General features: G+C 32.6%; 1 protein-coding gene across 8 annotated transcripts in view; it reads right to left on the bottom strand.

Moving 5' to 3' along the window:
- The window catches only part of LOC139481082 (serine/threonine-protein kinase BRSK2-like), a 66,734-nt gene that overhangs the window by 32,919 nt on the left and 20,949 nt on the right, over nucleotides 1-12,866 (bottom strand). For all 8 annotated transcript variants that reach the window (XM_071264161.1, XM_071264160.1, XM_071264162.1 and 5 more), the window contains exons 2-3: nucleotides 11,836-11,930; nucleotides 6,848-6,933 (exon numbers count right to left, since the gene is read on the bottom strand). In XM_071264161.1, coding sequence (XP_071120262.1) covers nucleotides 6,848-6,933; nucleotides 11,836-11,930 — 181 coding nt within the window. The remainder of the gene's footprint in view (nucleotides 1-6,847; nucleotides 6,934-11,835; nucleotides 11,931-12,866) is intronic.

The raw sequence follows: 12,866 nt of genomic DNA, 5'->3' as shown, positions 1-12,866 counted from the left end.
CTATAGACAAGAATGGTGACAGAACAGATACATGTTTTATTCAAGTCTGTTTGTGCTGTTCTCTATAGACAAGAATGGTGACAGAACAGATACATGTATTTATTCAGGTCTGTTTGTGCTGTTCTCTATAGACAAGAATGCTGACAGAACAGATACATGTTTTTATTCAGGTCTGTTTGTGCTGTTCTCTATAGATAAGAATGGTGACAGAACAGGTACATGTATTTATTCAGGTCTGTTTGTGCTGTTCTCTATAGACAAGAATGGTGACAGAACAGATACATGTTTTATTCAAGTCTGTTTGTGCTGTTCTCTATAGACAAGAATGGTGACAGAACAGATACATGTATTTATTCAGGTCTGTTTGTGCTGTTCTCTATAGACAAGAATGCTGACAGAACAGATACATGTTTTATTCAGGTCTGTTTGTGCTGTTCTCTATAGATAAGAATGGTGACAGAACAGGTACATGTATTTATTCAGGTCTGTTTGTGCTGTTCTCTATAGATAAGAATGGTGACAGAACAGATACATGTATTTATTCAGGTCTGTTTGTGCTGTTCTCTATAGATAAGAATGGTGACAGAACAGGTACATGTATTTATTCAGGTCTGTTTGTGCTGTTCTCTATAGATAAGAATGGTGACAGAACAGATACATGTATTTATTCAGGTCTGTTTGTGCTGTTCTCTATAGATAAGAATGGTGACAGAACAGATCCATGTATTTATTCAGGTCTGTTTGTGTTGTTCTCTATAGACAAGAATGGTGACAGAACAGTTACATGTTTGAATGGTGTTGTTTGTGCTGTTCTCTATAGATAAGAATGGTGAAAGAACAGATACATGTATTATTCAGGTTTGTTTGTGCTGTTCTCTATAGACAAGAATGGTGACAGAACAGATACATGTTTTATTCAGGTCTATTTGTGTTGTTCTCTATAGACAAGAATGGTGACAAAACAGATACATGTATTTATTCAGGTATGTTTGTGCTGTTCCCTATAGACAAGAATGGTGACAAAACAAATACATGTACTTATTTAGGTCTGTTTGTGATGTCCTCTATAGACATGAATGGTGACAGAACAGATACATGTACTTATTCAGGTCTGTTTGTGTTGTTCTCTACAGACAAGAATGGTGACAGAACAGATACATGTTTTATTCAGGTTTGTTTGTGCTGTTCTCTATAGACAAGAATGGTGACAGAACAGAAACATGTTTTATTCAGGTTTGTTTGTGCTGTTCTCTATAGACAAGAATGGTGACAGAACAGATACATGTTTTATTCAGGTTTGTTTGTGCTGTTCTCTATAGACAAGAATGGTGACAGAACAGATACATGTTTTATTCAGGTTTGTTTGTGCTGTTCTCTATAGACAAGAATGGTGACAGAACAGATACATGTTTTATTCAGGTCTGTTTGTGCTGTTCTCTAAAGACAAGAATGGTGACAGAACAGATACATGTTTTATTCAGGTTTGTTTGTTCTGTTCTCTATAGACAAGAATGGTGACAGAACATATACATGTTTTATTCAGGTCTGTTTGTGCTGTTCTCTAAAGACAAGAATGGTGACAGAACAGATACATGTTTTATTCAGGTCTGTTTGTGCTGTTCTCTAAAGACAAGAATGGTGACAGAACAGATACATGTTTTATTCAGGTTTGTTTGTGCTGTTCTCTATAGACAAGAATGGTGACAGAACATATACATGTTTTATTCAGGTCTGTTTGTGCTGTTCTCTAAAGACAAGAATGGTGACAGAACAGATACATGTTTTATTCAGGTCTGTTTATGCTGTTCTCTATAGACAAGAATGGTGACAGAACAGATACATGTTTTATTCAGGTTTGTTTGTGCTGTTCTCTATAGACAAGAATGGTGACAGAACAGAAACATGTTTTATTCAGGTTTGTTTGTGCTGTTCTCTATAGACAAGAATGGTGACAGAACAGATACATGTTTTATTCAGGTCTGTTTGTGCTGTTCTCTATAGACAAGAATGGTGACAGAACAGATACATGTTTTATTCAAGTCTGTTTGTGCTGTTCTCTATAGACAAGAATGGTGACAGAACAGATACATGTTTTATTCAGGTCTGTTTGTGCTGTTCTCTATAGATAAGAATTGTGACAGAACAGATACATGTTTTTATTCAGGTCTGTTTGTGCTGTTCTCTAAAGACAAGAATGCTGACAGAACAGATACATGTTTTTATTCAGGTCTGTTTGTGCTGTTCTCTATAGATAAGAATGGTGACAGAACAGGTACATGTATTTATTCAGGTCTGTTTGTGCTGTTCTCTATAGATAAGAATGGTGACAGAACAGATACATGTTTTATTCAAGTCTGTTTGTGCTGTTCTCTATAGACAAGAATGGTGACAGAACAGATACATGTTTTATTCAGGTCTGTTTGTGCTGTTCTCTATAGATAAGAATTGTGACAGAACAGATACATGTTTTTATTCAGGTCTGTTTGTGCTGTTCTCTAAAGACAAGAATGCTGACAGAACAGATACATGTTTTTATTCAGGTCTGTTTGTGCTGTTCTCTATAGATAAGAATGGTGACAGAACAGGTACATGTATTTATTCAGGTCTGTTTGTGCTGTTCTCTATAGATAAGAATGGTGACAGAACAGATACATGTATTTATTCAGGTCTGTTTGTGCTGTTCTCTATAGATAAGAATGGTGACAGAACAGGTACATGTATTTATTCAGGTCTGTTTGTGCTGTTCTCTATAGATAAGAATGGTGACAGAACAGATACATGTATTTATTCAGGTCTGTTTGTGCTGTTCTCTATAGACAAGAATGGTGACAGAACAGATACATGTTTTATTCAGGTCTGTTTGTGCTGTTCTCTATAGACAAGAATGGTGACAGAACAGATACATGTTTTATTCAGGTCTGTTTATGCTGTTCTCTATAGATAAGAATGGTGACAGAACAGATACATGTTTTATTCAGGTTTGTTTGTGCTGTTCTCTATAGACAAGAATGGTAACAAAACAGAGACATGTTTTATTCAGGTCTGTTTATGCTGTTCTCTATAGACAAGAATGGTGACAGAACAGAGACATGTTTTATTCAGGTCTGTTTGTGCTGTTCTCTATAGACAAGAATGGTGACAGAACAGATACATGTTTTATTCAGGTCTGTTTGTGCTGTTCTCTATAGACAAGAATGGTGACAGAACAGATACATGTTTTATTCAGGTCTGTTTGTGCTGTTCTCTATAGACAAGAATGGTGACAGAACAGATACATGTTTTATTCAGGTCTGTTTATGCTGTTCTCTATAGATAAGAATGGTGACAGAACAGATACATGTTTTATTCAGGTTTGTTTGTGCTGTTCTCTATAGACAAGAATGGTAACAAAACAAAGACATGTTTTATTCAGGTCTGTTTATGCTGTTCTCTATAGACAAGAATGGTGACAGAACAGAGACATGTTTTATTCAGGTCTGTTTGTGCTGTTCTCTATAGACAAGAATGGTGACAGAACAGATACATGTTTTATTCAGGTCTGTTTGTGCTGTTCTCTATAGACAAGAATGGTGACAGAACAGATACATGTTTTATTCAGGTCTGTTTGTGCTGTTCTCTATAGACAAGAATGGTGACAGAACAGATACATGTTTTATTCAGGTTTGTTTGTGCTGTTCTCTATAGACAAGAATGGTGACAGAACAGATACATGTTTTATTCAGGTCTGTTTGTGCTGTTCTCTATAGACAAGAATGGTGACAGAACAGATACATGTTTTATTCAGGTCTGCTTGTGCTGTTCTCTATAGACAAGAATGGTGACAGAACAGATACATGTTTTATTCAGGTCTGTTTGTGCTGTACTCTATAGACAAGAATGGTGAAAGAACAGATACATGTTTTATTCAGGTTTGTTTGTGCTGTTTTCTATAGACAAGAATGGTGACAGAACAGATACATGTTTTATTCAGGTCTGTTTGTGCTGTTCTCTATAGACAAGAATGGTGACAGAACAGATACATGTTTTATTCAGGTTTGTTTGTGCTGTTCTCTATAGACAAGAATGGTAACAAAACAGATACATGTTTTATTCAGGTTTGTTTGTGCTGTTCTCTATAGACAAGAATGGTGACAGAACAGATACATGTTTTATTCAAGTCTGTTTGTGCTGTTCTCTATAGACAAGAATGGTAACAAAACAGATACATGTTTTATTCAGGTTTGTTTGTGCTGTTCTCTATAGACAAGAATGGTGACAGAACAGATAATGTTTTATTCAGGTTTGTTTGTGCTGTTCTCTATAGACAAGAATGGTGACAGAACATATACATGTTTTATTCAGGTCTGTTTGTGCTGTTCTCTAAAGACAAGAATGGTGACAGAACAGATACATGTTTTATTCAGGTTTGTTTGTGCTGTTCTCTATAGACAAGAATAGTAACAAAACAGAAACATGTTTTATTCAGGTCTGTTTGTGCTGTTCTCTATAGACAAGAATGGTGACAGAACAGAAACATGTTTTATTCAGGTCTGTTTGTGCTGTTCTCTATAGACAAGAATGGTGACAGAACAGATACATGTTTTATTCAGGTCTGTTTGTGCTGTTCTCTATAGACAAGAATGGTGACAGAACAGATACATGTTTTATTCAGGTTTGTTTGTGCTGTTCTCTATAGACAAGAATGGTGACAGAACAGATACATGTTTTATTCAGGTCTGTTTGTGCTGTTCTCTATAGACAAGAATGGTGACAGAACAGATACATGTTTTATTCAGGTTTGTTGTGCTGTTCTCTATAGACAAGAATGGTAACAAAACAGATACATGTTTTATTCAGGTCTGTTTGTGCTGTTCTCTATAGACAAGAATGGTGACAGAACAGATACATGTTTTATTCAGGTCTGTTTGTGCTGTTCTCTATAGACAAGAATGGTGACAGAACAGATACATGTTTTATTCAGGTCTGTTTGTGCTGTTCTCTATAGACAAGAATGGTGACAGAACAGATACATGTTTTATTCAGGTCTGTTTGTGCTGTTCTCTATAGACAAGAATGGTGACAGAACAGATACATGTTTTATTCAGGTTTGTTTATGCTGTTCTCTATAGACAAGAATGGTGACAGAACAGATACATGTTTTATTCAGGTCTGTTTATGCTGTTCTCTATAGACAAGAATGGTGACAGAACAGATACATGTTTTATTCAGGTCTGTTTATGCTGTTCTCTATAGACAAGAATGGTGACAGAACAGATACATGTTTTATTCAGGTTTGTTTGTGCTGTTCTCTATAGACAAGAATGGTGACAGAACAGAGACATGTTTTATTCAGGTCTGTTTGTGCTGTTCTCTATAGACAAGAATGGTGACAGAACAGATACATGTTTTATTCAGGTTTGTTTGTGTTGTTCTCTATAGACAAGAATAGTAACAAAACAGATTCATGTTTTATTCAGGTCTGTTTGTGCCGTTCTCTATAGACAAGAATGGTGACAGAACAGATACATATATTTATTCAGGTCTGTTTGTGCTCTAATCTATAGACAAGAATGGTGACAATACAGATACATGTTTTTAATCAGGCCTGTTGGTGTTTGTTTAAATATATTTATTTTTAGTGGATTGGGAAACAGGTTTTTCAACTTATATAAATTCCTTTTCACTTTGCGGGTGCTAGTGCTGCCTGGTAGCAATATTAGCCTGCTCTTTTTTTAAAATCTACAAGAGTGTCTTTTACGTGCAAGAGATATGACTCTCTTAACACGGATCAGACATTTATCGTCCCCTTCCGACAGACTATCATCTTATCCTCAAGAACACACTCGCAAATGGTGTCCAGGGAGAGCTGAAAATTCAGTCCCTGAAATTTTCATCCAGGAACGGGAATCCTACCAGGAACCATTGAGTTAATAGTCCAATACACTAACCACTACACCACGGCTCTCTTGTGATGCTCTCTATAGACAAGAATAGTGACAGAACAGAAACATGTATTTATTCAGGTTAGTTTGTACTTTTACAGATTTAATATGTGCAAAACACAATATTGTTTGCTTGAAGCTGTTTGGATAACGAAAGATTTATGAAAATCATGTTTCCTGGCTTATGAATATCAATATTACTCAAATTACTGTCAAGTTAATACCATATTATTTGCTTTAGTGTGTGCAGTGAGAAATGATTTCTTAAAAAAAAAAGATACCACAATGTTTATATAAACTGTCAGTTATGTTGAATTCTCTTATGGGCTCCCTTGAAGTACTATGTTTTATAGTGATACATTTTCAATCCTATCTTAAGATGCAAATATTTAAACAATTTATGGTTGAAAAGAACACCTAAGTTCTACTGTCTTCACTTTCTTTGTAAGCAAAGCAGAATCCAGAAGGGCATCTTGTCTTAGAAAACAACATTATTTAAAAGCCATGCATGTCATCTGAAAAATTATTCAAACTTCAATTTTAAATTTCAAGAACAAATTCTGCAGCTGCAACATTAGTTTCAATAGTTTTACATACATTAAATATACCTTGTTTTATATTTAGAAAGAAAGTGTAAGATTTATTAAAATGCTGCTAATTTAACAAAGCATCTATTGGTAAAAAAAACATCTGCAAATGCACTTGTTACAATATACATCTCTCATCGAGTTAACCAAAGTACATTATACCACTCAACGAAACTGTAAAATGGTAATAAATCATTTCTTACTTCTAAATGCAACATGTGCCCATTCATACATAGGCAAAATGACAAGCTTAATTTTTGTATTAAAAAAAAGCAGTTCATCCAGATGACAACCTAATGACCTATTCTACTTCCTTGTTCTCTAGTTAATGATACCTACAAGTATTTTTTGTTTTCATATACGTCAAATAGTCCTAGCACATGTGGATGTTCTATAAGCTTCATGATGGCTATTTCTCTTTCAACCTACAATAAAATAAATACACCATTGTTAATGATTTTTATCAAATTTATATTCTATGAGAAAATTTCAAATAAAACAATTATCAACATCTACCTGAATATAATCAGAATACATTAGAGGATGACTTAATGAAATTAGGTTCAAGCTTTTTGGAGAACATTAATTTGTCACCTTTGAATCCTGAAAACACATTCTGTTACTATTTATTTTTATGATATCAAATATTCAATGAGTGATGTACTTTAAAACAAAATGAAATTAACTATCTAAAAAAACTATATTTTTCTATAAAGTTGCTGAAAACTAGAAAAAGTCTCAACCAAACTTGGTTGATATCATGTGATTTGGGATTTTTTCCCAATGGTACCACAAAAATGATGACATCAAGGTAATGAAGAGAATGGTAGTTGCCAGCAGCATGAATTAATGAACTTGTTGACATCTAGCATTTCAATGCAGACAGACTATACCAAGAAGTCTATCCTCTCAATTATCAACAAATCTTTTGTTCATTTGTTATTTAACACAAAAAGGATAAAGTCTTTATCTGTCTTATTTCTGTAATTAAGACAATGCTACATCATTTATTTGTATTTACATACTTAATAATAGTTCAGATCACTGCCCTTTAAATCCATATGGCTTATCAAATATTAACTGTGTTCTTTCTTTTTCCTTTCTCATTTCTAGTCAGGAGGTGCATTAGCACCTTTTGAGCTTTTACTGACTTTCAGAACCAACATTAGTACTTGATTTATATTCAAATCGCCAAAAAAAAATTTCTTTCTTTGGATTTGGACAAAAATCATTTACCAGCTCTTTAAGAATACAGCTTAGAATTCCTACTACCCCTTACTCTGTTTATTTAAGGTTTTATTATTCTGGCATGCAGAATTTCTAGTATATGAATGCACATGTGTATTCCTTTTTCACACTTGTGTGTTTGTCTGTTGGAAATGATTAGTATGCTGGTATGTGTTAAACCAGGATTCATTTGGTACAGTAGACATAAAGAAATCAGAATTCATATAAATAATTGCCATAACTTAATTTAATATCTAGGGATTTAAAAACCATAAATATCGCATTATTTTCTAGAAGATGTGGTGTTGGTCTTTCTGTTGAGTTGAACTCACAACCTATTATTCTGCTGACCCAATTCATTGTAAAACCTTTGATAGTATTACTGAATAAATCTAGTTTCATGATAATCAATTTTTATAAAATATCATTATTCTTTCATTGTAATATTTTATTGAATTGCTGGTATTGTATCATAATAGGAAATTCTTCCTTGATATAAGTAAATCAAAAGTTATCAATAAAAATAAAATTATGAAGAATACAAAGAGTGCTCTACCAAACATTATCAAATATAATAGCACCGTTAGAACTACCTCCGATAACTTATATTGGAACTGTTTAATCGATAGACAACATTGATTCTCTTGAAGTTCAAGGCAGATTGAATAAAGGGATCTATATAACGCAATGTATATACTCTAATTAGAAAATACCACAAAATTCCTTGAGTGTAAGTTATTTTCCCTACAGAATCTTATCCATGGAAAATGTAGGCAGAAGACCTTGGCATCATAGAATATTCTGGTTATGTAAACACTTAATACAAAGTTAAACATTATTATACAACGTAGAAGTGACTTAATTTATCTAAGACATTTCGTAAAAAACCTTCCTAAGGGAATAACTTGCATGTAATATAACAGATTTCCCTAAAGACAATAACTGGTTTTGTAATACAGCTTATATCAGAACTAGAGTGTGGTTGTTTAAATCAAACTCTGTAAGGCATAAGAGAAACTTATTCATTTTTTTTAAGTAACCCAAAATTATGGTTATTTTTTCTAATTTAAATTACCCCCAAATGACTACTTAAAAATAATGGCAGTAAACACAGCTGTATCAAATTCATCTGTTTATCTATGGAAATAATTCAAACAGGACATGCACAAAATAATCCTCAACTTGTAAATTTTTGTTTTAAGTCTTAAGTGCAATAAGGTAAATGTAATTTCACAAACACTGGTATTGGGGATTTTAGATGAACAAACAATAAACCAATTTCATTACAAAATAATTGAACACTTGAATACTATAGAGTTCATTGTCTACATTGACTATCATGTTATTGTGCTGATACATGTTCCAGATATACAAACTACACCCCTTATTTTATTGATTTTGTATTTACCGTGTGTCATAGATCAAATCATTCATTCAGTGTATATTTACTTGTTTGTGTTAATATGTCTTTTGATTGAGTTAAGCCATTTCAATTGATTTTTTTTAGTGTGTCTTTCTATGTTGTAATGTACACTATTGTTTCTAATAAAGTGAAGATTAGTACCTATTTTAACTTTTAAACCAGCTGCATTTGTTTGCACTTGTCCTTATTCAGGACCTGTTGTTCTGTGGTTTTACTGTAGTTTGAACCTCAATAAATTCAAATGGAAAGTCCCTTAACAAATTGAAAGTCCCTTAACAAATGGAAAGTCCCTTAACAAATGGCAAAATCAAGCCAAACACACTAAATAATGGAAAACAAAGTTCCGTCATATTCCTCTTCTAACTAAAAAATACCATTTGTGTCATATATGTCATAAAATGTCATATATGTGGTAATATGTCATATATGTGGTAAAATATCATATATGTGGTAAAATGTCATATATGTGGTAATATGTCATATATGTGATAAAATATCATATATGTGGTAAAATGTCATATATGTGGTAATATGTCATATATGTGGTAAAATATCATATATGTGGTAAAATGTCATATATGTCATATATGTAATAAATTGTCATTATCTGTCATTAATTGTCATATCTGTCATTCCCACATACAGGTTGCCTATAATAACTTACATCCACTCTATCATGTATATTTGAACTGTGTTGCCTCATTTTTCATATCTTAATGTTTTTGTAACAATGATTTGGTATTATTGGAAGATATTTAGTTATGTTTTCTTTTAAATCTTTTCACATCTTTAAAAGACCATGACTAATTTGGAGCATGGTGACCTGTCTCTTAATGAAAACTGAGCATGCTGTCCTCTGTTTATTAGATAGTTTGGGTTGTTGGGTTGCTGTCTTCTTATTATATAAACCATAACCATTTAATTCATACTACAGCCTTTGAATTTATTGTTGGAGAGGGTTGTTTATTTCATGGATAAGTAAACATTGCAGTAAGAGATGTTGTTTATGTTGTTTATGTTGTTTATGTTGTTTATGTTGTTTATGTGGTTTTCCTTTTTCCTCATTGGCTTATTCACACTACATTAAAAGCAGTTTGTAACAGTTTCATTATATAAATTTGGTAGATTTTTTCCTACATTTGTTTATATTTACATTTTTGATGTTATGTATTTAAAACATACAAACCAAATGTGACGACAACACCTTAAAATTAATCTTCAAGTAAAGATTTGATATGAATATTTTCCCTAGATGATTGAGCTTATATTTTCAGACATCAATTACTGCGTCTTAAATGATGCATTAATGAGACCAAAGCAAGGATGTAACTATAGGAAACTCCCTGGGATTCAAAATTTCTCTCGGAATTATCTAAGATCTGAATTATCTAGCATATTTCCCTGTTCACACAGGAAGCCAGCACTGAATTATTTCACTATCAATGCAGATATATCTCATTTCTTAAGATAAGAACATGTAACTCAGATTCAAATTTTGATCAGATATGACAGAATGATTGAAGTTTCTATTTAATTTGATTTATTTAAAATTTACACAGAATTTAATACACCAATATTGCACACTGTAACATCACAGCTAGATGTAATTAGTTTTTGAATTGTAAAAAACTTGAGTTTTCCACACCTGCTTATCCTCATCAGTTTGTTTATCTTCTACCAAATAATATTTCTATTAGGATGCAATCACCAACAGCTCCCTAGCATAATTCAATTAATATTGCTGTACCCTGTATATCTTTATAATCAGGTTCATTAAGTATTAATTATTGATATCTGAAGTATAAGACTTTTGGAAGTCCAAGAATATCCAATACTGTGAAGTTTGATATTGTTCAACATACCAGGGTAAAGGTTTTTAACTTTTCTTCCAAATCGTGAAATTGTGAAGGAAAACTTATTTTGAGGCACAGACTTTTAAACGTTTAAATTTATTCTTTTCTTTCTTCTGAAAAAAGTTTTCTCTCTTCCAATACTTTGTACTTTGTACTGGTTTATATGTATATATAAAATCATGTATAAAATAGGATATGTGGATTATATATGTATGTTAATGAATATCTAACCTATAACACAATTAACCAAAAACCATAAGAGTTTTTTACAATTCATCAAGCTGCAAATCACCTTTGTCTAAACAGTTGAACACAAGTGTGCACACTCTAAATTGCCTCACTTGCTTAACTGATTATGCTAGTAAAGTCTTTATTAAAGATAAAAAAACTTAACATTATCAATGATAAAGTAAATTTGGCCAAGGTCAGATGAACCCTCACAGACATACATGTACACTTGACAATCCTTCATACACAAAATATAGCTGAATTATTGCTTACATTTAGAATCTGTGAGCCATACTTAACCACAACAACTTAACAATGGCCATGAAAATGAGGTCAAGGTCAAGAGGCCAGACAAGTTCACCTCATATCAAATAAAGGGATACAAGAAATGAGGTCAAGGTCAGTTGAAAACCAACTGACAGAAATAGTCTTTGCAACAACCCATTATACCAAAAATAGTTGTCCTATTTCCTGTAATAAGAAGATCTCAATTTGAAGAAACAAGATTTTTGCTTAGTTAAAAGGTAAGCTTCATCTCAGGTTGGACTGTATGTAATTTTTTTTAAAGCAATTGATGAAATCTTTATTTGTTTTACCTTCATTAAGACAGATTCACTAAGTTTCTCTCTATTGACAATCTTTATGGCTACACGTTTTCCTGACACACAATGGACACCAAGCTTCACAAGACCTAAAAAAAACGAATAAAATCAAAGTTAGAGACATATAAAAATGTTTGTTCACATACACAATTGTTTAAGTAACACAAATTCTGAACATATTTTTATTTATGCATATGGTATAGTTTTAAGAGAATTTGATCCTCCACAAATTCAAATTAATAAATACCAGGTAAATACAAATTTCATATGTCATATTTCAACATGTACTTTGAAAAATCTTCAAGAATGACACCATCCTCTGGTTTGTCTTAACAATAATCAAGAATATAAAAAAGCTTCAATATATTTGACCAAGGCATTATTTCTTACCCACTCGGAAATAAACCTCCGATTTTTTCCAAAATCCTACAAATTGTTAAATTCACAACTTGATAATTGTACATTGTATACATATAAACTGCCATTCTCTGATCAACAAAGCATTTGTTTGTTCCTAAAACACACAATGCAAGAACCTCAACCAATAAGTTGTGTGTTCCATTACTAAAACCCAGTATGCAAGACTCTCATCACAAGTAATCATTTCTCTGTTTCACAAACCCTTTATACATGACTCACAAGCAATCATTTCTGTTTCACAAACCCTTTATACATGACTCATAAGCAATCATTTCTCTGTTTCACAAACCCTTTATACATGACTCACACACAATCATTACTCTGTTTCACAAACCCTTTATACATGACTCACACACAATCATTACTCTGTTTCACAAACCCTTTATACATGACTCACACACAATCATTTCTCTGTTTCACAAACCCTTTATACATGACTCACACACAATCATTTCTCTGTTTCACAAACCCTTTATACATGACTCACACACAATCATTACTCTGTTTCACAAACCCTTTATACATGACTCACAAGCAATCATTTCTCTGTTTCACAAACCCTTTGTTTCACAAACCCTTTATACATGACTCACACACAATCATTT

This window comes from Mytilus edulis, chromosome 7 (assembly GCF_963676685.1).
Source record: "Mytilus edulis chromosome 7, xbMytEdul2.2, whole genome shotgun sequence".
NCBI classification, from domain to species: Eukaryota; Metazoa; Mollusca; class Bivalvia; order Mytilida; family Mytilidae; genus Mytilus; species Mytilus edulis.
The sequence above is the reverse complement of the archived record's forward strand: the minus strand, read 5'-3'. Positions and strand labels throughout refer to the sequence as shown.